Genomic DNA, 26,106 nt, shown 5'->3' on the forward strand with positions numbered 1-26,106 from the left:
TCACACAATGTCCACAAAATGTCTGTTGAACTTGTGTAGTCCATGACTTTGGGCTCTATCTGTTATGGTCACTCAGGATGGGAGAGGTGGTGTATGTGGGGAATTGCTGGGCATCAAAGCCAGCTCAGGTCAGGTCACTGCTGCACTGCAACTGCCTCTTGTAAGGCTTCTCCTCCATTGTGTTGGGTAGTTCCTGCTACAGTAATTCCTGAAACATACAACTCAAATCATAGCTTACAACAGTTTAAAGGTACATCCATTACAATCTCCACCCCTGGTCCCCTGTGGGGTCACAAGTCCTACCAGCAAACCTGCTCCATCTTGGGCTTCTCACAGGGTCACGTCACATCCTTCTCCAGGCATCCACCTGCTGCAGCATGGGGTCCAGCACGGACTACATGTGTATCTCTGCTCTCTTGTGGACTCACTCACAGTCCCTTCAGCTCATGTTCACACTGGAGTTCCAGCCTGTCTAGTACAGCAGCACAGAACACAGCAGCAATGCCTGGCCACCTGCCGGACCAGGCACATCACCATGGCTGCTATCAAAATGTTCCCAGACAAAACAGAGTGAGGTGATAAGCAGTACAGCAGCATGGATAGTGAAAAGCAGCCAATAACGAGCATAATACAGTCAGGCAGGCAAGCCCCATGGAAGCAAAGGAGCCTGCCCATTACTAGCTAAACAGCACTATCAGATGTAAATTCAGTCTGCCACATGCCAATCAAATCTATGGTTATCTCAAAGTCTTTGAACCCCACACTGGGAGCCAAAATAGGACAAACAAGGCTTAACCACAGCCAGCAACCAGCCGTTCGCTCACACCCCCACCAGAGAGATCAGGGAGAGAATTTGAAGGGTAAAAGACAGAGAATGGGTTGAGTTAAAGACAATTTAATAGGGAAAGCAAAAGCCAAGCACACAAGCAAAGAAAAACAAGGAACTAATTCACTGCTTCCCATGGGCAGCTATGTTCAGCCATTTCCAGAAGAGCAGGGCCCCATCTCACCTAAGAGTGACTTAGGGAGACAAATGCCATCCCTTCAAATTTCCTCTTCCTCCTTCTTCTTCCCACTTTATATTCTAAGCATGATGTCAGTATGGTCTGGAATATACTTTAGTCACTTTGGATCACCTGTCCTGGCTGTGTCTCCTCCCAGTTACCCATGTAACCCCAACCTCCTCTCCAGCATGGCAGTATGGAAAGCAGAGAATGTCTTGGCTCTGTGCAAGCCCTGTTCAGCAATAACAGGAACATTTCTGTATTATCAACTATGTGTTCAGCACATATCCAAAACACAGCCCCATAAGAGTCACAGTGAAGAAAATTAATTCTGCCCCAGCTGGAACCAGCACAATAACTTTGTCTTAAAATGGTAAAACTAGAAAAGCACATACTGAGAAGAGGTGAACAAGAGAATCACATTTAAGAAGCCGATAAAGCATCAGGCAAGGAAAGAAAACTCTCTTTTAATGGAATACAGTAACTCTATTAGCTGTCTTCCATGAAACTTGAGCTTGGTTTGTACTGACTAATGTAAAGATACCCATGAAACCAAGTGCTTCATGAGCTTCTAGTGTAAGAGCTACAATACTTAGTCTTGTGACGTGAACAAGCTCTTCAAATGGTAAATTCTAATAAAGGGTGTTTATAGGTGTTGAAAAATATAAATATTGTTATCTGACTGATCTGAAAATTAATTTTTTTTTTCTGTTGGAAGCATTGGACTTTCTGCAGAAATTATCTGTGCCGGATGTATTTTTAGATAACTTCTGGAATTTCATTGTCTTGCTGACATTTTGCATCACTCCAGTGGTATTCATGATAAAATAATTGATGAGCATTAAATCAATGTAAGTTAACTCCTGAGCCTATGATTCTGCATCCCTTGTGACTGTGTTAGTGGCCAATATGTCTAATTGCTTTCCAGAACAGAAAGTACACAGAAATGAACTGATTATGTACCAAAAACCAGACAAGATTCCAGGCAGATGACAAGACAGAAGCTGAGAGAAACAAAAAACCCCCAGGTTTTCTTCCTTTAACTTTTTACTTTTAATATTTACAAAGGATTATTGTAAGTAAAGTATACTATTGTAATAAATCATGTATAAGGAAAGAGCTTTAACATCCCAAAATATTTTCCCTCCTAGATTTTGAAACTTCCTACTACAACCCATTCATTTTACAAAGCACAGAGCAGATCTCAGCAGAACACGAGTCATCTTTCAACCAGGCACACAAATAGCCTATGTTTCCAGCCATGCTTGTCCCCAATGGCAGGAGACTTTCAGCTTCAAGACGCATGTTCAGACTACTGGAGACTCCACATGAGTGCTTCATCTCCCTTCTTGCCCTGTATGAGAAGCATTTTGTGTGTCCCTATTTCGGGATTAGTATTACGCAGTTGCAGAGTGGTGTCTCTGCTGTCTGTCATCTTCTTACCACTGAGAAGACCAGAGCAGAGCCCCACAGCACCTTTAATCTGCGTATTAGGATGCCTGCTCTCGTCAGAAAGCAGAAGGAAATGCCCCAAGGGAGACTTGCAACCCTCAAACAGTGCATTATGAAACCTGAAGATACAGAAGGTGAATTAAATTTTAATAAAGTAACTTCAGTAAAATTGCTTTCAGTTAATAGCTGAATGCCAGGAGTCGGTCAACTTCAGTTAAGTGGTTTATAAGGCTGGAGGTGTGAGGTGCACAGGAGGCTGACAGCCTCTGTGAGGATCCCATAAGATGGTCTGTCTGCAGCGAGCCAGTGAGGGAACCAAAGATTCAGAGTTTAATTTCCTGGTAGACTGTTGTGGTGCCTTAGGATATTTCAGCTACAAGATGATTTGTAAGGGGTTTAATTGTGTTATGGGCAACCTATCTGCAATTGCTGACGAAGCAAATGCTGCAGCTTGTGATTGGATCTCACAGTAAAGGAAGTGAAAACAAATCTGGGTCAAAGCATATTTTGGGGTTTTGTCTGTATTTTTCAGAATCTGGGAAAGATCCTGCTGGAAAATTGCTTTTTTTTCACAAGGTCTCTTTACAGATCCTGGATATCACTTCAACTTTTTGAGCACAACTGAAAGATTGTATGGGCTGCAGAAATAAAGGGCTGATTGGAGGCACAGAAGCAAACAGCAGTTTTGCTGCAGATCAGAGCAGAGCAAAGCAGTACAGTATGAACAACCAGCAGAAACAATAACAACAGGAGTTTGTGACTGCTAGCAGTAGCTAATGGTAAACCTCGTGACCAGACAGGTAGCAGATACAAGAACAGTGCTGGTGTAAGTAGCAAGAGATAAATAGAGTGTCTCTCAAAAAAAGCAATGTAGAGCACAGCTCCTTTGTCAGGGCTAAAATGGTGAACTATAAGGGAATGGATTGTAAAGTATTCCAGGAACAATGATCAATACCTGCTACTTGGATGTGTCCAAGCCTGGACTGGAAGTGGAAATTGGAGCTTCTTATTATCTTACAAACATTCAGAACAATAGGATTAGAACCTGCTCAAGACTATTAGGAAAATAAAAATAGCTTTACAGAAAAAAGGCCCAAAGTCCATATAGTCTGATACTCCATCTCTGATGGAAGATGCTTGGAGAAAATGTGTGGAAAAGGGCAAGTGGGGAGGGCCAAATCTCTGCCATGTCCTTCCTGTGAGTTCTTAGCAGAAAGGTTAAATCTTCTAGAAGAAACAAATATGCACAGAGGCTATATTTGGATCTGATAGTTCATTTTCATGAATATGTTTAGGACTAGAAATGCTATTCCCAGATCACTTTCTCCACAAATATTTCACCATGGTCAATAGTTTTCCCCTGCCTGACCCCTTAGCAGAAAGGAGCCAATCAGAATAATCTGCTGTAATTCAGTAAGACTGACATCTTGTGGTTGCTCTTCGTATGACGCCTTCTGCCCGAATTTCTTAGGAAAGACTGAACTTATCCCTCGGCTTAAGAAGCTACTGTACATCCCCTCTGTGTTACTGAGGATGTTTTAGCCACACGATTCTGAAAATTATTCAGTAACCCCACCAGGGAGCTGAGAAAAGAATTAATGCTGTATCAAAATATAATTCTCCTTTTTATTTCCCCCGCAGAGCTTTATGGTGTTGAATTGTTAATGCACAAAAAAATTGTTCCCACTGCAATCACAGTCTCATTAACTGTATCTCTATTTACACGATAATATTTATCGTCTTGAATGTTTTTAAAACTTTCAGTAATCCTATCCTAGAACAGTTAGCAAACCTCAAGGCGCTGGCTAGAGTAACAAGTGAGTCTCCTTTGGTTTGAGTGTCTCTTTAAGGATGTTCTGTCTTTTGTGAGCTAAAAGTTACTGTGTCCAGTAGAATGTGTCGAGTGAGACCTGCCTTTCGCATGTATTGAATCAAGACAGTTACTGGGACTCAGCTGTGCTCCCCAAGGTTTCATCATGTATTTTAATGTGGTGCAAGGGTAAAAGATGCACCTCCTATCTCTGCAAAATAGGATTCCTTTCAGAGCATGCTATTTTTGCCAGTCCAAAGACTACAGAAATTGCCACATAATTTTTTTAATCTCAGGGATTGTGTTAAGAGGCTCTATAGTCACATTCTTTTAAATTTTAAAGTACAAGTTTCTTTCTTAGATGTTTGCAACTTTGTGTTGATACAAAGCTAGAAAGCAATTGGGACATTTATCTGAAGCTCTGCAATCTGTTCTATTGGTACTTGAATAGCTTGTTCATAGGCATCAACGACGTCTGTGGTAATGCTTTAAATGAGGTCTGGGATATCAAGGGGAGTCCACCTGTGTAGCACCAGCAGCAAGTAACAGAGAAACAGCAGAACAAGTATCTTCAGTTATTTTATCAAGTGAGGATAGGTCTGCCCTGTGTATGTAACTAATTCATTTATTCATTTCTTTGAGAAAAGGAAGGATATTGCCTTCCTTTGAACTTTTCTGACTGACAGAATGCTTTCTCATCTGCCAACAACTAAAATTAGCCCAATTTTAATATACTCCCAAGATGAAAATGAATTGATTAGGACTAAATTAATAGATTTTTCTTGTCCTTCAAAACAGAATCAGTTCTAGAAATGATGGAAAATAGTGTCAGCCTGAATGAATTTTTACATTAACAAGGACCTGAAACAGGGAGAGATAGTGAAAACTTCAGTATATCATAAACTCAAAATTTGCAGCAAGTGGAACAAAATAATGGTTCCACTGTTCATTCAATATTTTTAGGTTGTTGTTCAGGACATAACGTAGTATTTCAGCATTTTTCACCTTGCAGGTCTCCTTTTTCTGATGTCTCCTTGAGTGTAGTGATGATGAATTGCAGGACCTTGAGTTGCGTTTATTGTTGCAGAATTGTAAATATGCATGTTCTAGAAACAAGAGAATATAAAGAAATGGCCATCGTTATCTGGAGAAAAAAAACTCCCCTAACATCTGTAGAGAGGTCCTGCTGCACAGAATAAAGGTGCAAACACAACTAACCAGAGAAGTGGTAGTAAAAACATAACAGCCAGAGATGATCTTGCAAGAACATCACCAGTGTTGGAGAGGCAAGGACAGAATGGTTATTGATTTCTTCTTGGCCAATCAGGTGTTTAAATACTTGGCTCTTCCCTGATTCCACCTAGCCTAATACAGAGAGAAGCATAATGATTAGCAGAAAGAAACCTTATGTTTATATCCTACTTGCTCTTTGGTATTTATTTTCTTAAAAATGCTTTGTGCAGAAGATGGATTTTACTAAAAGAAGAGTGATGATATTTTTAAAATATGAAACATAGTCTAAGCTTTGCAAGCTCCTGTAAAAAATGCAAACAAGGGGTATGACATTCTGAAAATAGTTCAAAGTATCTTCTCTCTAATCCTTGGGCACTCTGGATTTGTTTTGAGGCACATTAAAGCTTCCTTTTGAAAAATTAATGCAAGAGAGACATTGCACAAATATAGCAGAAATAGAACTGGTAGGAGCTGCTTCAGACCAGGAGCTCAGGTGAATTAGACAAAGTTTAAAAATATATCTTCAACCCTGGACATATTTTTGAGAAATTTCAGCAACCCAGCTTTAAGGAAATGTAGGTAGGCGTCAAGTAGCATTAACTGCTCCACAGAGAATAGAAATGGATGCTGCACAAGCTGTAACTGATGGTCCTTTAGTTTAGAATTTTTGTCAGTGTAAATCATATGGGTCATAAAAATAGACAATAACATTTTAAATCTTATTTTTTATATATATGTATATATGTATATATATGGGTGCATATATATATGTACATATATATATATACACCTCTTTTGCAGCATAGTCTCAGAAAGAGAAACCAGGACTTAGTATAGTTCACAGAGCAAAGCAGCAAAGAAATAAAAGGCAAGATAGTTCAACAAGGCAGATAAAATAAAACCAGGAAAAGTGCTGGGGAGTTTTTGTGATGTTCTAAGCCATAGCTGCTGACCTGTCAGTTGGCAGAATCAAAGCAGCTGTGGTGCTTTCAGGGCCCTCTATGAGCAATTTTCTGTCCTTCATGAAATTTCTTCATCCCAAAATGAAAAGAAACCCAGTCAAAGCATACACAGTTTATACTTTCCTAGAACATAGTTTTCAATGTTATCTAGGGAAATAATTTTGTCCATTAAAATAATATATTAAAGTAACTTCAAGAAGTCCCATTAAGTGATTATAAAGCCAGCATCTTTTTACATAGGTTCATATTACTCAAAAATAAGACAAGGCATAGAAATAATATATATTATTTTGTGATTTTAAAATATTTGTTGTTATAATTAATAATAATTATAATAAAATATAATAATTTATTATTAATAATTAAAGTAGCCTCTAATAGTATGGCTTTTGCATCTATAGCACATAAAATGAGGATCAGAAATCAAATCTGAAATCAGTCAAGTACATACTTCTTTTGACAGTAGAAATAAATTAGAGATAATCCATATCGTTATTACTGACTTTTAACCCAATTGCCAAAAAATGTGGGATTGTATTGATTGTTTTTAAGATAGATATGCAAATTAAAAATTGATTTCCAGTGCAAATAACACATAAAAGTGAAACAGTTTAAAGCTATATTTTGTTACCCTCAATACTAATGATAACAAGGTGAAACGTAGATTTCAAAAAGAATTCAAAAAATCTCTGGAAAAAGAAGGATTCATGTATACATGTATAAAGATTATCTATCCAATGACAAAAAACGTTGCTTGAAGTTTCACTGGGGTAGCATTTTACGTGGCCAGATATACTAAAACACAGCTGCATGAATTGTGTACAGGACAGACCTGCAGCTGTATTAGCACTGGAATTCTTGGAAATAGGTACAGGATGTCTATTGCTGTTTTCCCTGGGATTATGCACAGTTCTCTGCAGTGACTTGATCTAATTTCTTCAATCCCAAAGAGTATACATCTAGCAGTAAGAATGGACCATTTACGGGATCACTGAAAGGATCACAGGGCTGGAATATGTCTTCTAAGAAAATAGACTGAGAGAGTTGGGGCTGTTTGTCCTGGAGAAGAGAAGGCTCAAGAGAGATCCTCTGTGGCCTTACAGCACCTAAAGGGTGCTTGTAAGAAGGCTGGAGAGGGACTTTTCACAAAGGGCATGTTGTGATAGGACAAAGGGAAAGCCCTTAAGCTGAAAGAGAGCAGGTTTAGAATAGATATAGGGAAAAATTCTTTACTGTGAGGGTGGTGAGGCACTGGAGCAAGCTGCTCAGAGAAGTTGCGGATATCTCATTCCTGGAGGTGTTCAGGATCGGGCTGGATGGGGCTCTAAGAACTTTGGTCTAGTGGAAGGTGTCCCTGCCCTTGGCAGGGTGTTGGAGCTAGATGACCTTTATGGTCTCATCTAATCCAAACAACACTTTGATTCTACAAAGATAAGCTCCCTCAAGGGCAGAAGGAAAGCACCATGCACACGTTGCCTGTGAATATCTTATGTTCTTTGAAGGTAACATGGGGAGGAGGAAGGTAGTTGAAGATCTCTGTGAATTAAGTTGATCTCTACTACAATTCTGCAAAGGTCCTCAGTTACATAGCTTCATCCTCATCACAGACAAGTCCCAGCACAATATATGCGGGCAGTTTTCAACCTTAGTCTGCTGGCATATCCAGAAGAAGCTGACTCAGCCCACAAAGAGCACGTGGCTCTTGGGAAAAATGGCTCCAAGCCACACTCCAAAGATGTGCTGACTCCTAAGACTGCAATGCAGTGGAGAAGAAAATCTCTGCTGCCAGAGCTGCTTCCAGGAAGAGCTCAGATTGCACTTAAGAGTTCACCGCTAGGGAATGGAATCAAGGCAAATGGAATTGCAGGAGGAAGAACACTGGCTCATGCCTGTCTATCTGGAGTATCTCATAAAAATATCATATTCTTTTCAGATTTTTAGTTCATTCCTTGATGAAACATGGACTACTATGCTGTCTTGGTTTGTATCAGAAACATTGTGGCCAGCAGTATTGTTACCATTCAGGACAGCTCAAATAATGATACATAGAACTCCAATTTCTTCGGAGGGCATTATAGCAAAAGGTTTATTGAAAGACAAGGTCTTTTATACAGTATTTTGGTACAATGAATACTATTGGTTGTTTCAGACCAACGCCTCTTAGGACCAGTAAACAACTTGGAAAAATACCAGGTCTCAGGAAGAAGATATCTACAAGGATTGTTTTGGGTTCCTCCTTATGATTTCTCAGGCCCAAGTGAGAGAGTTATGTACTTGGCTTTTCCCACAGGCCTCAAGCTACTGCCTGGAGCCTAAAATCTAATTTCTGACCACTGTCAGTTCCCACACAGCAGGAGCTGGGAAATGATCATACCCTTGTACTCAGCAATGGTGAGGCTGTACCTTGGATCCTGCGTTCGGTTTCAGGGCCCTCACTACAAGAAGGACATCGAGGCACTGGAACAAGTCTTGAGAGTGTCAGCAAAGCAGGTTAAGGGTCTAAAGTACAGTCTTACAAGGAATGGCTTAGGGATCTGGGTTGTTTATCCTGGGGAAAAGGAGGCTTGGGGGGACCTCAATACCTTTGGGTATTGCTCTCTGCAACTACCTGAAAGGAGTAGGTCAGGTGAGGGGTGGTCTCAATTCCAAAGTAACAAGAGATAGGAAAAGAGCAAACAGATTCAAGCTGAATCAGAGGAGGTTTAGGTGGGGTATTAGGAGAAATTTCTTCACCAAAAGGGTTGTCAAACACTGGAACACACTGCCCAGGGAAGTAGTTGAGTCGCCATCCCTGGAGGAATTTAAAATTGTGCACTACTTACAGACATGGTTTAGTGCTGGACATGGCAGTGCTAGGTTAATGGCTGGACTCAATGATCATAGAGTTCTTTGCAGGCAAAATAATAATAATTTTTTTTTTAAAATCTATTTCTAAATATTTAATGATATTTTTCCTTTCTGCAGAGATTTAGTATTTTTCCGAGGTAGTCCTGTCTCATAGTTTTCCTGTAAATCAATAGGGCTTGTTGAACTGAATCTGAGCAGAAACCCTTTTATTTTTTGGTAAATGGAGATGACAAACTATAGATGAAATGCACTTTCCCACATACTGAATTTGTTCCTATATTTTGGTGTTTTGTAATGAGCAAAGGTCTAGTTTAGGACTGGATGCTTGGGCTCAGCACTGTCCAGAGAAGGTTCTTTGTGAATAACTAGCAATCTAATGACAGAAAAGGTGTGAAAAAACCTGAGATCCAAAATTTACTAAGTCTTTATGCCACAAATTTCTCTTGTCATTTAAACATGGAAAAATCTATATCAATACCTCACTTCTGTGCTCTAGGCTAACTAACATAAAGTTCTTCTAATTTTTTATGTCTTTGTGAAGAATGTACAGAGGAAAAAAACAGTGAAAGAGCTGAATGTTTTTAATTTTACATAGTACTGCATACCATTTCTGACAACAATCTGTAGTCCTCGCAATCCTGAAAACAAAATAATTTTTATCTCTGAAGAAAACTTTTCTTGTAGAAAAATAAATGCCACAGGCACCAGTTTTAACTATTAGGGATGGTATTATCTTTTTTGAAAAGAAACAGTCTACCTCTTGTCCCCCCTGAGACTGCTCACAGCAATGAACTTCCTGTGCGAGTGAAGGACAGTGTTTCTTTCACAAGGCTGATAATTGGTTTGGTTTGATTTGATTCACTGTGAAAGACAACTTTGACCAATTGCTCATAGGCAGCTGAACACGACATCTTCAGATATGTAAGTGCAAGGGACAGATAGATTGTGGTCCCCTTATCTCAGTATTGAAGGGAGCTCTGCTGACTGCATTCACTGAGCAAATGACTTAAAGCTTAGGTGGTAAGCTGGGAACCCTTTTCTTTCCTTGAGATGTCAATTTTTTTCCTTGACATCAAGAAAATTTAATAAAATTTGGGAGTGTTGCTACACGTGCCATAGTGTAAAAAAAAAAAATTAAGCTAATTTTACTATTTTTCAGCTAATTTTACTCACCTGTAGTAAGACTTAGTCTTGCTATGAGACTTGTAGAAGACTTAGTCTTACTGTAGGTGTCTTACAAACATCACCGAAGCTGTCTAATTCTAGTGCCATAGCCACTTCTAAACTAGACAGAATTAATTACCATTACCATGCAGAGGCATCTAATTGTCCACAGCAGTCAATATGGGCATATATATATATATATATATATATATATATGACGGCTGCAATACCACTGGAAAAGCACACTGTTCAAGTAGAAATTTCCTGGCACATACTAAAAGCTCATAGGGTCAAGCTGAGATTTTTTTGGAACGATGAAATCTACTACAAAATTGTCTACTTTTCTAACGTGATCGATTCTGTGATTCTGTCCCGCTCAGGCGCGTTTGCAGCCCCATTCCCTTCCGTGGCTCGGGGGAAATGAGCCCGCACGGGCAGGATAACCTGGCAGGAGCGGCTTCAGAAGGCAGCGCGTTTTAATGTTTATTTGTAACAAGCAGACGCTTAAAGATCCATTTTCTACGAGCTTTGAAAATTCACACCCCTCATCCCTTTCCTTCCTTCGGGGAAAAGGCAAACTGAGGGAGACCGCCACCTCCCCCAGCTCCGCCCCGCGCATGCGCGCAGCCTGCCGGGTGGCGGCGGCCTGGACGGCCTGGGCGCCGCCAGCGCCGCGATGGGCTGAGGGCAGGCGGCGGCAGCGGGGGCTGTCCGCAGCTCCGCGCTGGGCGCTCCGAGGATGGAGAGAGCCATGGAGCAGCTCAACCGGCTGACGAGGTCCCTGCGCCGCGCCCGCACCGTGGAGCTGCCGGACGGTAGGAGCGGGGCCCTGACGTAGCGGTCGGTCCCGGCGGCCTCCGCGCCCGGGCCGGCGGGGATGGGTTGAGGCGGCTGGGGAGAACGGGAAGGGGCTTCCTCTCTCCGCCTCTGGCAGGCTCTCTTTATTTGTCGCGCTGACAGCAACAGCGGCGTCCCCTTCCTTCCCCCGCTGCCTCGCCGCCTCCGTCACGGGGCGCGGGGGATCCCTGCCGGCTGCCGCCGCCCCTGAGCCCGGGAGAGTGGGTGGCCGGAGTGTCGGACACCGGCTGTATTCGCTTTTAAATAATCCTTCGTTAGGTGCCTCGTCGATGACAGAGTAGTGATGACAAGATTTTTTTTTTTTTTTAAATTTCTAATTTTAGTGGTGCTGAGTTTTGTTTGAAAAGGTGTTGTAAGTCGCTGTCACCCGTCACAGCCTAATTTTTTTTGGCTCTGAACCACTTCGCGTGGATGCTGGTCCCCCATATCAGGATGGATTTGAACACAGAGCTTCAGGCTCTTGCAGCAAATGGTTTGGTGTTCCAGCCAGGTCCAGTTTTTGGGAGGACTAACTGTAAAACTCTCGGACTTGTGAGCCATGTGCTGTCACTGTACTTTCTTCAGTGTTTGCTTTTATGGATGAGTCTTTGCCTGCCTGTCTGCCAGCTTTCATCTCCAGTGGTGGAGGAGAGGGAGTAGTATTCTGGTTTTTTTGTGCATTCCTTGTTTGGACTTCCTGGTGTCCTGCTGAACTTTGCTACTACACCCTTCATTTATTGTCACCTGTCACAGTTCCAGTGCCTTCCAGTGTAGTTGCTTATAAATTTCACTTGACAGGCAAGTTTTAGGCAGATTTTCCTGCTGCTTGTAAGTCTTTGAATGGCAGCAGAGAAAATTGATGTAATACTATTAACTTAAACTTAGATTTACAGAAATAATGGAGTAGCACCAGTTTAACTAATTGAAGATGCTAATATGAATATCGCTTTGCACAACCTGTATCAGTTGGAGCTGCTTTACTCCAGTACTAATGTAGGCAGACTGGTTCTGAATTTTGTCTGTTTTCTTCACATTTTGGCTGTTTTTATCTAACACTTCAGAGGTAGTTATGTCTATGGAATGGGAGTGCAAGCCCTGAGACCTTTGGAGCAAGTACTTCTATCGCCCTGTAGTGCAGAAGAAATGTGAGTTCTATGCATTCCCTAGGAATTATATGAAATAAATCACTGGGATTTATATAAGGAGATAAATGGGCTTAATGCACTGAAGTCTCAAACTGCATTCCAAGAAGTCTCTCTTCAGTGGCTGTCCAACTTTGGGTCCATCTTAGCTCGTTAGGTATCTTCTTTCTTGACCTTGGTGTTCCTTAGGTTCATGCAGGATCTGCCCAAGCTCTTCTTGAGAAGCAGGTTTGGCTTGTAGTATGTTGTTCCAAACGTGTACTGACAGGATCAGCTTGGAATATTCCACACTGGTCTAGGATGATATGTAGTTTGGTGGCTTCTTGTGTGCTGTGTGTGGCCTCTTGAATTATGATCCCCCCATGCCTGCCATCACATTTGAATAACTTTAATTTGATGTTTAATTTGAAAGATACATAGTTTTTCCCTCCATCCTTAAAGTGAGAATCATAGTTCTCTCACAGGAAATGGAGATGTATGTTTGAATTTACTTATGCTGAAGAAGGTGATAAATGCAGGTGTTGAACTTCCATTGCATGTGCTGTAGCCATTAGGGTATAATGTGCAGTGCTGACACGTCTTTAAGGTTGTGATCTCTGCCAGCTTCACAACAGTATCTGAGAAAATAAAGTAGTAAGTGAAAAGTGAATCTTGCCAGGGCCAGGATTCTAGATGATGAATTTCAAGGTTGGTGGTTTGTTTTGTTTTTTTTTTTTTTAAGCAAGTGTTAGCAACTGAGTCCAGTGCCAATGAATATCCTGAGCTTGCAAGTAGAACTTTTGGGTTTTTTTATCAGTCCCCCAAAGTGTCCTTCAGCAGTTGTTTTCTGAACACTTGAGAGGTTGACACAAATTTCTGGATGCTACTATTAAGCATAGGTGCCTGAAAACTAGGTCTTGCAGCCCAAAACACTGACACTGCATTTGGTGTGCCTTTTTTAATATAATCAAGATTTGAAATGCAAGCAAATTAGATAGCAAATAAGTTCGGTGAGTTCATGAGGTTTATAAAGCTTTTTCTCTACCTGCTGTCATGTAGGTTATGTCAATTGGAGTTTTTTTATGTCTAGAGAAAATAATCACCAAAGATAGGCATAAAAGCTCCTTAGTCCCACACCCTTTTAATTACTTCTGTACAGAAAGATTCTGTGAAAATCTGATGTGCTCCACAGTGTAATTTCTGTTAACAGAATAGCAAAAGGCTTGGGTTTGTAACTGTGCCAGTTATGGCCCAGCCATCAAAGCCAGTTATGGCTCAGCTTCACTTGTATTTAACTGTTGTCTTTTTCTAGATCACTCTACTTGAAATATAATTAAATTTATTTAGAATCAATATTAAGTGTTTCATGTAAGTGTGCTGATATATTTAAATTTTTTTCACCTTTTTTTTCATGTCTTGTATATAGGGCTTGATTGTGGAAATATATAAGGATGTCATGTTTAAATTTAGTTGATGTTCTTAAGTTTGGGTTTTTGTTTTATTTGGAAAGCCTTATCCTCCTGCCAAGAGCTCTGGAAAGAGAGCTCAAGATTTATTTATTTTTTTTTTTAGTTTATGTAAACTGGGAGCTAATCATGGACAGATTTTTTTAAAAGTGCTCAAATATTTTTTGCAATTGATATTTATTTAGCATCTGTTTAATTTTATTTCAGGACTCTTTCTCTCTGTGTCCCCTCCTTCCCAGCTTGTTCTTCCCCCAGCAAATTCTAAGGGTGTGTGTTGGAGATGGAATTATCTGATGTTCACAGAACTCTGCTGAAAGGAACAATTTGTAGAGAGTTCAAACTTGAACTTGGTGATGGTTTGTGACTCTCTGCAATGTTTAATCATGATTTGGTGTTTTGAGAGGCTTGTGTCTCTTGCACCACGTGTTTGCTATAAGTAATGTTGATTTTTAAAAAATTTGTTTTAAAATTTTTGTAGCTGACAAAATGCGATTTGAATTGGACTTATCTCTGTTCAGTTTTCAAAGGTAATGACAGGTTAGCATTGCTTCTTTCTTTTGTTAGCTAGGAACACAGAACTTCAAATAGCTGATAGCAGCAGGAATCTTGGAGCACTGTAGAACAATAATAACAACAAATAGCATAGCTGCAGCATGATAACAGTTTCTTGGATTCCACTTCATAATTCTGAAGAATCTTTATTTAATATTCAGTAAATATCACCTTGCCTAGCTAGTGGAAGTAGCGAATGTGTAGAGGGGTGGTATGTAAAAGACTGAGATACTGTGCTTGTTTGGGACTGTTTTAATTGTTCCTGTTCTGATTGCTTTGTACCTTTGGATCAATGAAGGTGATGAGGAAAACAAAAATTTTGTAAGAACAGTCCTGTATTTCCATATTCTGAAACCATATACCTGGGTTCTCAGAAAGCATAGCCCCTCGTGTCGTAAGTTGGTGTCTGCATGAGCAATCTGTGGATATTGTACTCTCAAAAATGGGTAGCTTGTTGAAGGGAAAAACTATAATAATTGTCTGTAATAAAATAAAAGTATTGCATATTAATATATTATAATTATTGTATGCGAAAAGATTTTATGTTTTGTCAAATTTATTTATAAAAATAGTATTTTGCTTCAGGAAGTCTGTGAGTGACCGAACAGGCTCATCACACCCATGCAGTGTGCTGCCATTAGCAGCCGTAGTGAATGTCAGAATGTCAATGTGTTCCTACCACTGACATGGATCTTTGTGTTCTGGCCTTTTACTGTTGCCTTCAAGTATGTAATATAAAACTGATTAGAGATAAAAATTAAAATGAAACTTATTGCACTCAGGTATTCAAGTATAGAGACAAAATGAAGTCACTACTACAAAATCATAGGACTGTGAAAGTCACCTGGGAAGACAGGAAACCTCCTCCTTTTTAAAATTAAATTGTTAAGTGTTTTTGTTCAGGTTTTTTTTATGCATATTTCTTAAAAACTGTGATTGAACTAACAGAATTGTCAATTCAAAGAAATTTATGCTCTGTTGAAAATTCTGTAATTTTTACTTTGTAAAAGAAAAAAAGCCACATTGAAATTTCATGTGCTGCAATTGTGTTAATTCTCTCTTTTATCTAAGCGTGATGGTTTTTTTCTTTATAATGAAACTTTGTGTGTGTAGAATCTGTGTAAAAAGAATGATCTGTTGAACAGTGGACACTTGAAAAGGTAAATAAATGTTGCTAGATACATTTATTTTATGTGAAAGATATCATTATGGTAACAGAGTAATTTAATTTCTTCTCAGATAATGAAACTGCTGTCTATACACTGATGCCGATGGTTATGGCTGACCAGCACAGGTGAGAGCTTCTTTAATTTTTTTTTTTTTTTTTTTTTTTTTTTAAGGTCTGAAAAGCCCTGCGTATTTGCTGAAGTCATAGCTCCTAAAGCGCTCTCAGGAAGTGCTGCTGCTGAATTGCTGAGTTATGGTCTAATTTGAAGTTTGTCACTGACTGTGTGCATCCCTAGTTTCACCTGTTTTGATTTATGCCATAGACTCCGGGAATGGGGATTTGTTCTGTTGAAGCACATAGGAAAACTTAGGATAAGAACAAAAATGGTGTTTTGTAACTGTGTCTTAGCTGTAAGTGTGTATTTATGGATGATGTAGAAGCTCTTAGTCTCATTAGACATCTCAGAAAGACATGGTCCTCAAAGTGCTTGGAACCTGGAGGCTGTATAATGCCAGCTAAGTGGTGCTTCCTTCACATGAATTTTGTAGGGAAGCAGACAGTAACTCGTACTGAAACAGTAAGCTGTTTTTCCAGCCAGGATAAACATTAGTTCTGCTATGTAATATTGCATGCAAGGGTTTTAAATTATGTGATCAGCCCATTACTGCAAGTTGAAAGGTCTTAAGTTTTTTATCCTGATCTTGTATCCTTCTACTTCATCATTACGATTTCACTTACCAGTCTTCACTCTGAACTTTGCCTATGTTTGGGAAGACTGTTGGATATGTGGTTGGGGTGATTGTGATAAGGAGGAAAATGGGAATTTATGTTTTGTTTAAACCAAAGCTGCTGAAATGCTTGTTTTTCATATTACAAAGAAGTGATTTGGTTGTTTGGTCTAATGCTTACTAGTTTACCTTTGAAACAGTTTTCCAGTGTCACAGTTAATTTTTTATGTACAGTAAGAAGTGGAAAGGTATTGTTAATCAGCAAATGCTTAAAAACTGTTTGGTCTCATAGTAATTATAGTTGGAGGGAAAAGAAATAGTGATTAAGTAAGAAATAGAGTACTTGTGTACTACTTACAGTATAAACTTTGCTCGGATGCTGTGAACCTTTTTTAAAATTAAAAAATTATTTTTCTATTTGAAGGTCTGTCTCAGAGCTGCTCTCAAATTCAAAATTTGATGTGAATTATGCCTTTGGACGTGTGAAGAGAAGTTTACTTCATATTGCAGCAAAGTAAGACTTACTTGAGTCCAGTCCAGAAGTTAACAATGAAAATATTGCCACAAATCTAAGGCACCAATGTAAGCTGGAAAACTCTGTAGTGTCAGTTTACATTTTGTTTTCACACTTTTTGTATCTTGCTTGTTCTTCCTGGTAATGTGCCTTCCTCATAGAGTACAGATTTTACACATGATTTCAAATGGCATTCCAAATTCCAGTGAAGGAAGTTTGGCTAGATACTTTTTTACCTTTCTGTGGAATCTCAAGTCTTTAAAAAAATGAAGCTATGATGTGCATCCTGTATAGCTGGGTTACTCTTGACTTTATAGAGGTAGAGAACTCTTGTTTGCAAGTGCTAATTGTTTTTGAGGTATTCTAAAAGAGTGGGAAGCATTTGGGTGTTTGTTGGGAAGCAGCTGTTCCAAAGTACTTTATGTGGCTTTAACTGAAGGGAATATAACCTGGGCACTCATTTCTAATAAGTTTTGTATCCTGGATAGAGAGCTTAAGTGCAAATTTTCATCTGCATTATTTATTGTTTGTATAGTTCTTCAATGGGGATATCTCTATTTTATATGTAACTCTGCCAAGACAGGTTAACATCATATAAATAGAAATGAACCAGATAGTTTTTGACATGACCTTTCAGGAAACTCAACTTAAACTGATAAATGAATGCTCTGTATTTGGCTCCCCTTTTAAATATCGTGAAAGTTCTTACATTTAAACTGTTTCAAAAAGGGAAAATTTTTTTTTTAAAAAATAGTAGTATTGCAGATATATAGCAGTGTTTGGTAGCAATAAAGGTGGAAACTCCAGCTTCATAAATAGACTTTTAGAAATAGCTGTTTCCCAACAATTTAATCTCAGAATTACATCGTGCTTATATAAAATTTACTTAAGGAAGTACTTACAAAAATGCAAACAAATTTTTAGCATAAGCTTTAGAAGCATATTTGAAAATACACTGTACTTACTGATTCTAAAAATACAAGAAGTTGTGTTACACATAGTTTCTGGATTTTCTTTTATCTTGACTTAGTTATTGGGTCACAAGGGGTCATTGAGCTGCTGTTTTTGCAACATATTTTACAGTTAATCTTCAGTTCCTTTGGGTTGTTACATAGCAGTTCTGACATTGGGAACATTTGTAAAAATCGATTTGCTGGTTGCAGCAGATACAAAAATACTGTTTATCTTTTCAATCAGCTCTGCCACTTGGAGTGTTCAGGAGCAAGATAAACATGTGATGCAGAATTTCTGTCTTCTTAGTGACATTGGTTTTCCTGAAGAGTTGCTATATTATGTAAAGAGTTCAGCTCTTTACTCAAAATTAATAGCAAAAAAATACTTGTACGAGTTTTAGAATGTTCCTGATACTCAGACTTGTAATCATAACTTCCAGACACTGAAGCATAACAAACTCCAAAATATTTAATGGAAAATTTAGTCCTGTTAATAGATTAGGGATGAGGGAGGTGAGAGGAAATTGAAAGCAAAACTTTTAAACCAGTTTATAGTTTAAAGAATTACCAGTCTTAAAGACTCACCATTGTGTTTTAAAGTCATTGGAATCACAGAGAAGGCTGGCATCTATTCATTCCTACAAATTATATTTGGTCACTTCTTGCTGCATTAAGTGGCTTTCCTTTAGCTTTGTGTGGCCTGAGCTATGAGGGTGTAAAACAATTTTATGTAAAGATGTTCTGCTGAGTGTGATCTGTACATAATATTGCTGTTGTCTTTATGCCAATGCAGATTTGTAAATATACTTGTTATATTTTTTCCCTTTCTTGTTTTCTTCTTAGCTGTGGATCAGTTGAATGCCTTGTTCTATTATTAAAAAAAGGAGCAAATCCAAACTATCAGGACATCTCAGGATGTACTCCTCTTCATTTAGCAGCAAGGAATGGGTAAGTTTTTAAGATGCTTAAACTCTTAAAAAAATTTTGTGCATAATGCACTTGAGCTGGCATGTTTTGTAATATTTTTGCATAGTTCAGAAAAATGCCTTTCATTTTCACTTTTGAAAATAGAGAACTTGGAGGTTAAAATCCTTACTTGGAGTATTCATACAATAATTTTTTTATAAATAGTAAGTCATGTCTGAAATGCCAATTCCAGTGCCAGTTAATCAGGGGCATAATGATTCTTACAACAGTAATTGAACAAGGGATACATTCACCTTCCAGTTAGCTGAGTAAGAAAAGGTTTTGGAGGGCTTCGAGGGGGTCAGAGATATCTGAATTTTCTAAGATAGTGTCTTTAAGACAAGACAAGGAATACAAAGTTGGCCTGCACAGTGTTAGGAGAGGGGCAGAGAAAAAAGTCCAAACCAGGGAGCAAATATTTAGTCTTTGTGATTTTCCCTGACTGGATTTTAATATATTCTTTTGCTTATAGCCAGAAAAAATGTATGAGCAAGCTGCTGGAATACAGTGCAGATGTCAACATTTGTAACAATGAAGGCTTGACTGCAGTAAGTGCTATTAATTATCATGATGTTCTTAAAATGAATGAAGAATTTGGAGATTCTCAGTTTTTAAGCTTTTGCCATTTTACACATAACACAAAACTGCTGTGTGTCCAGTGCCATCAAGAATCAAAAGATGTGATCAAAATACCTAAGCATATGATTGTATTGTTCAAAGCTTCTCTTAATATTATGCAAAGCTTCTCTTTGTGAAAGTGTTGACAGTAATACAGCCAGGTTTAAAATAATTTTTCTGATATATATGTATCATTGCTAAAGGAAACGTGTATCATTGTTTTGTACTTAGATTCATTGGTTGGCTGTCAATGGACGAACAGAATTGCTTCATGATCTTGTTCAGCACGTCAGTAATGTAGATGTTGAAGATGCCATGGGACAGACAGCCCTTCACGTAGCTTGTCAAAATGGACACAAGACAGTAAGTTTCTAAATTGTATGGACACAATTGATTTGTGAAAAACTAGGTAATGCCTCAAAGTTGTTGTGTTTGTTTTATAAACTTCAGAGTAGTAATGCACATGAAAATGGCTACAAGCGTGAAGAATGCTGTTGTGTGTTGTAGTGTCTGCATGTACTTCCATGGGAACAACTTATTTATTCTTGTGGAGGTGATTGATCTTGGTGCTTATGGGAGTTTAGGTAACTTACTGTATGCTGTTCAGCTCTTCTGTAGTGCTATTATTGGCTTGTTAATATCAGGTTTTATATAATGTTAAATGTTTGAAAATGTTTTTCCTTATTTTTCAGAATATGTTCAATTCATAATTGTGGAAGCTATTATATGATTTTGAAATCTGAAATATTAATTTACTGTGAATAAAAAATGAAAACAGAGTTGGGTCAATTACAATTTTAACTCTAGAAGTAAACAAGTCCAAATAAACTCTTCTGTTATTGATCTGTGTGAATACTTTTTTTGCCTGGCCTTGCATTAGGGCTGACTATTTATGTTCAGAGTATAAATCTGGATTCTTTACTTGAACTGCATTGGAGCCCTATAGAGTTATACAGATTGCCACCAGAACTATTTACTGCTAAAAAGAATAAATAGTAATTCTACCCAGATCCTTTCTGTTGTCCTTGTCAGCGCTGGATTTTGGAAGGCCAAATTCTGAAAGACTGTTACCTATAAATGTAGCAAACTTATGTGACTGAAATGTAACAGAAGTTGAGAGTCTGCTCAGTGTTTACCTATGCAGACATGCCCGAGGTAGTTGCAAGCCAAGAGGGTTTTCCCCTTTTTGCTCTTTTTCTGAAGCTGGTGTTTTGTTCTCTTGTAGACGGTGCAGTGTTTGCTGGACAGCGGTGCAGATATAAACAGGCCGAACGTTTCTGGGGCAACTCCGCTTTATTTTGCTTGCAGGTTATATACTTTTAACTTTTGAATACTGGCCTAAAAGTGAAATATTTTTTCCCCTTTTGCAATAACTGACTAGAAATTATAAAATAGAGGAAATACAAAAGCTGATTGGTATTTAATCTTGTCTCTTTTTTGGGAGTAGTTTGGTGTCCTATCTAAATACTTAGGCTAATACTGTAGGCTTATATACCTCTTTCTGACAGACATGATAAACATATACCTGTGCATGTTCTAGCATGAGTCATAAATTGATGATTGCTGAACCCTTCTCTGAAAAAATGAATTCTGCAAACTTAGATTATTTTGAGTACACAAAACCCAGAGCCTTTTGTAAGGTGAGTTTGGCTATTCCTTAATGTACAGTATGGTATTATAATATACATGAAATGTGCTTATATGTGTTAAATTGCAATGTTGAATTAAAATTACATTGTTGCTTTGATCAGTTCTGTTTTCTTAAAAGTTTAGTTATATTTCAAAATTAATCATGTATGATAAATGATCTTTTGTTTTAATTAGACCATTTCTGCGATTTGTTAGAACATTTACAATATTTGCGATCTTCGCGATCTTCTTTGGTTACAGGTTAAATATTCACATAAGATTAACTGTGACTATAAGCAAAAGGAGAAATGCACTGACGTGCTGGCCTGCTAAGAACTATGTTTGGGGAGCTGTGGTTTCTGGAGATAGTGTGTGTTGACTTGTGGCAGTTGAGAAGAAGGGAAGTGGAGAAGAGATAGCTGCTAGCCTTGGTCCTTGATTTAGGGACTGTAGGGTATTTGTTCATACTTTAAAAGAAGTAAGCAGCTTGTCTTGGATTGGAAGTTTTTCATAAGAAGGGAACGTGGCATGTGGCAAGTACAGGAATCATATTCTTTAGAATTACCAACTGGAACTGGCAGTGTAGAATGAACAGGGTGTGCACTACAGCAAACCTGGAAAGAAAGGTTGTAGGTCCCTGATGACAGGGAGGGCAGGATGTAGTAGCAGTGGTGGGTGACAGCTGCAGAAAGTGTTCAAAGTCTGAGTCTGAAACACCTGTTTAGTTGATGTGTTGGGTTCTCCACTTAGTCTAGAGAATTACAGTGAAGATGTTGCAAGTAGGCCATTAATCTTAGCTCCTTTCTGACCCTTAATGTTTGTTTGCTGTAGGACAAAGTCTGGTACATTAGATTAACCTCTTGACTTCCTGGGCTGGAAGGACAGGACTGAAGAGAGCTTGTCTGGGAGCTGTTGAGAGATCAGTGAAGCTACCTCTTGCCCCTCAGCTATTAGTTGTCACTTTACCTGTGCCCTTTCTGAGCTGATAGACTGCACATATCAGGCTGAGGATGCAGGCAGCCTCTTCTGTGTTCCAGGGTGCCAAATGCTCATATACATCAGTGTAAAGGGTGTACTGCAAACTAGCTTGAGAAATAAACCTTCACTGAAAATACTTGTGTTTGTAACCTTAATTGCTATGTCTTTTTTATCAGTCTTTCATTTCACCTTTTAGATGCTTCTCTGTTATGTTTGGCAGTATATGCACTTAAAGCTGGTGAAGGCAATATTCAAATAATCGTTCCATGTGTTTTTAATGAAGTAAACCTCTGATCACTGGTACTCATTGTCTCCTTTTTTTCAGGAGAAAGGGTTTGGGAAAGTGTTGAGAGGTATAAATAGTTGGTTTTTCTGTTTTATAGGCAATGCTGGCATGTTGGGAAATTTTTAACTCGAGGGAGCTAAGGCTCCTATACAATCTATAAGCAGATTAGTGAATAGACTGTGAAACAGACTTTGAATGCAAAAGTAAAACTCACCACTTCTAGAGGCTATGCAAAACATTTATATATAGAGATTAGAGCCATTTGGGTGATGTATTTATTTCTTGTGCAAAAAGCATTATCAATAAAAATAACTTGCTTATATTTTATTGATGGCTAAAGTACAATTAGATGTTTTTTTCCTCAAATGTGGTAGAAGTGAGCAAAGAACTTGGCAAAGAGAACTTCCTCAGTGAAGTAAATTAGGATGTAAATTGAGAAAGAGCTCTCTTTTTGCAGGAAATGCAGTTCGTAAATATTTGAGGCGAGGCTAAGATGAATCATTTCTGAATGACGAGGGTGACTCTGAATTCATAAATGGGCTGAATTTTGCACTGCTTTTTTGCAGTAACTATTTTCTTCTAGCTTATGTTTTTTTTTTTCTGTTAGATGCAATAAAGACAGATTTATGATTCATAATAGATCATAAATGCTGTATTAACTGTCTTTCTTCTCTTCTTTTGAATAGCCATGGTCAGAGAGACACTGCACAAATTCTTCTAATGAGAGGAGCCAAATATTTACCAGACAAGAATGGTGTTACTCCACTGGATCTTTGTGTACAGGTATTAAGTTAGCAACACTTTTTCTATGAATTTCTGATTTCTGTGACTTACTACAGCGTCACCTGATCACTGCTACCTTTTTTTATTCTTAAGGCCTCTGAAAAGTGGTAGTCCTTTGGCAAAACAAGTGCAAAACTTAATTTTTTTTATCATGAAATTGATCCTACAGGCAAGTTCATAATTTCTACCCTTTGCATAAGTCAGATGCAAAAATGGACTTCACAAGAAAGAGTTTCTAGAACTCCATTTGAGTAGAAAGTTTGGGATTCCTCAGTATAATGGTGGTAGACAACTTAGGTGCTTACCTGTTAACAAGTAAGAGGTAAAGGCGTGCAGAAAGGAATGGTTTTTGATTTTTTTTACCTCAAAAAATAGATTTTCTTTTCTCTTGAGGAGATGTTGCTGTTTAAAACAAACAAAACTTACATGGTGACTACTTAACCTTTTAAAGATATTTCTATAACTGGATGAGGAACAAAATTCTTACATATTTTCAACTAATAGAGCATTTTCAACTGCAAAACAGTCTGTCTTGTTTGATACCAAGTAGTGCTTGTACTGCTTGCTAAAGTGACTTGATTTGTGAGCACTTACACTTTTTTCTGTCAGATCAGTTGAAGGTCAGTGTATAAATAACACAATTGAATGGAAGCTTTTGAACCTTTGCTAGTAATCAGACTAGAAAACTGAACTGAAAGGTGTAAAAACCAGATCACTGGAGTGAGTGGACATCACACTACCTTTGTGCATGTCAGTAGTTTGTCAGGATAAAGTTGGAATTTTCTTTTCTTTTTTTTCCTGTATTTTCAGATTATTTCAACCTCGTGTTATTTAATTTCTGAGGTGTCCTCACGTGCCTAAGACTTGCACTTGAAATAATTGTGTGTATGTGCAAGAGTCCTGTCTCCAGTACCTGTGGGATATTTTTGGAATGTTTCACTCTGAAAGCTTTATTTCATAGGCTATCTGTGGAGGACCTTGATCCAGTTAGGTTACTTAGAGTATTTATTTTTGAAAATAAAAAGGATATAAGAAACCAAGTAAGTCCTCAGCTCTGGTCACTGAGAAGTGCCAGATCACTGTACTCTCTCACTGCTGGCTTATTGTGAAACTCAGAGTTAGATTTTTTTTTCCTTTTTTGTGACAGAATGACTTTTCATTACATAAAGCCACATGGAGTCTGATCAGTTTCAAGGTTTTCTGCAGCCACAGACCTGTAAGCATATGGTGGGACAGGTTTAGATTAGATACTAGGAGTAATTTCTTCATGGAGAGGGCTGTAAAGCATTGGAGAAGACTGCCCAGGGAAGTGGTGGAGTCTCCCCTCCCTTGAAAGTGTTCAAAAAATTGTGGATATGGCCCTTGAGGATGTGGTTTAGTAGCATATGTGGGGGTGATGCTAGGCTGATGTTTGGACTTGCTGATCTTACAAGTATTTTCCAACCTAAATGATTCTGTGATTCTATAGCAGTGTGTGCTTAATGGTACAGTTATTATCTTTTATAATTAATGTTTTGAATTTCTGCTTCAGTCTCCAATTTTGCAATCCCTAGGGCACCTCTTTACACATAAAACTCCTGTTAACTTTTCTTAGGTGTGAGTAGTGACACCTGGTGTTTGTTTTGTAGCGATGATCTTACTGTGTTTGAGGTCATGCAGTAATAAAGTTCATGATGCCAAGTAAGAATGGAGAAAACAATGTTTTCTTTCTTTTTACATTGCAGCTTTTATTCTGTGCTTACAGGTTTATTTTTCAAAGTTGATACGTGTTTTTAGAAGACTGAAATGATAGATTCATATACTTCTTGCCAACAATACTTTGATATTGAAGATTTGATTTTCATTAATTCTTACAGATTCTGTGTGGGTTTATTTTTAATACATAATTTCTTGGTACTGGAAATAATTAAATTAATCTTTTTAATGTATGGTTTTCACTGAGGTAATATCAACTGTCATTCAAGGAGGAGTCCCTGGAGTTGCAGCAGTTAATACATTCTGTGGTCATTTTCCTAGAGCAGAAGTTGATGCATATTCAGGTGTCAGGTGTCTGCTTAAAAATGCAGCTGTGATAAGATTTGATACAAAGAAACCACAAAATGAAGTTCTGTTCTTTCCAGAAAACTTTTTTTTCTCAGAAGGGTGTGAAGTTAATCTAAGGCACAAGTGGTGTGATACTTGTATATTGATTTTAAAGTTAGCTAACCCTTTCATGGCTTTATCCCATTTCTTCCTGTAACAAGTCAGATATGTGTCCTATGAACCTTTAGAAAATGTTTGTTTTGAAGGATTAGATTCTGGGTGTAATTAAGTAGATGTCAGCAAGAGGAAGAGAAGTGAAATATTGCACTGTTTTTAATCCCTGGTATTTGTTGGCTGAAGTCCTGTTCAGTTGTACCTTTAGTTTGGTAAGTATGAAAATGTTTAAAAAACCAGAAAAACAGGAGTGAATATATGTGAACCAGTATACTGAAAAAAATTGATTCTATCTTCTCCCAAACATCTTCGTTACATTTTTGAATTTCAATTTATTTTAGAATAGGATTTCTCCAGCATTTAAAAAAAAAAAAAAAAAAAAAAAAAAGGTAATCCTTAATATATGTTATTGCCTGTAATAGTCTAACTCTCAATTCTAATGTTTCTTTTAATTAAAATGTTTTCTTAGGGTGGTTATGGAGAGACTTGTGAAGTCTTAATACAGTACCATCCTCGGCTTTTCCAGACAATAATTCAAATGACACAGAATGAAGATCTGCGAGAAAACATGGTAATATGGGAATCTGTATGTTACAGCAGGGATGTATCTGAGTGTAGTGAGGAGCTGAGTGCTTAACATGAGTGGAAATCAGTACCACAGTAGTTGTCCACTAGGTATCTTTCTTTCCTTGTGGAAAATGTACAGACTTACACATAGTTTTAAACACAAGAATTTGGAATTAAATGTAGGATCAGTTTTCATTTAGTGTTCTAACTTGGCATATTTGGCAAACTGATCTAGACAGTTTAAAGAGCAGACATTGCAAGCTTCAATACAA

At 38.1% G+C, this 26,106-nt stretch overlaps 1 protein-coding gene across 3 annotated transcripts in view; it reads left to right on the top strand.

Moving 5' to 3' along the window:
* The first annotated feature begins 11,093 nt into the window (after window positions 1-11,093).
* HACE1 (HECT domain and ankyrin repeat containing E3 ubiquitin protein ligase 1) overlaps window positions 11,094-26,106 on the top strand; it is a 48,159-nt gene continuing 33,146 nt past the window's right edge. The window contains exons 1-9 of one of the 3 annotated variants that reach the window (XM_040059280.2): window positions 11,094-11,287; window positions 15,688-15,742; window positions 16,769-16,858; window positions 18,655-18,759; window positions 19,250-19,325; window positions 19,627-19,758; window positions 20,621-20,703; window positions 22,975-23,071; window positions 25,737-25,838. In XM_040059280.2, coding sequence (XP_039915214.1) covers window positions 11,212-11,287; window positions 15,688-15,742; window positions 16,769-16,858; window positions 18,655-18,759; window positions 19,250-19,325; window positions 19,627-19,758; window positions 20,621-20,703; window positions 22,975-23,071; window positions 25,737-25,838 — 816 coding nt within the window. In that variant the 5' untranslated portion in view covers window positions 11,094-11,211. Of the gene's footprint in view, window positions 11,288-15,687; window positions 15,743-16,768; window positions 16,927-18,654; window positions 18,760-19,249; window positions 19,326-19,626; window positions 19,759-20,620; window positions 20,704-22,974; window positions 23,072-25,736; window positions 25,839-26,106 lie in introns of those variants that run through there. The other 2 variants (XM_040059281.2, XM_040059282.1) reach the window with 2 other exon arrangements.

The sequence above is a fragment of the Hirundo rustica genome, chromosome 3, assembly GCF_015227805.2.
Source record: "Hirundo rustica isolate bHirRus1 chromosome 3, bHirRus1.pri.v3, whole genome shotgun sequence".
NCBI classification, from domain to species: domain Eukaryota; kingdom Metazoa; phylum Chordata; class Aves; order Passeriformes; family Hirundinidae; genus Hirundo; species Hirundo rustica.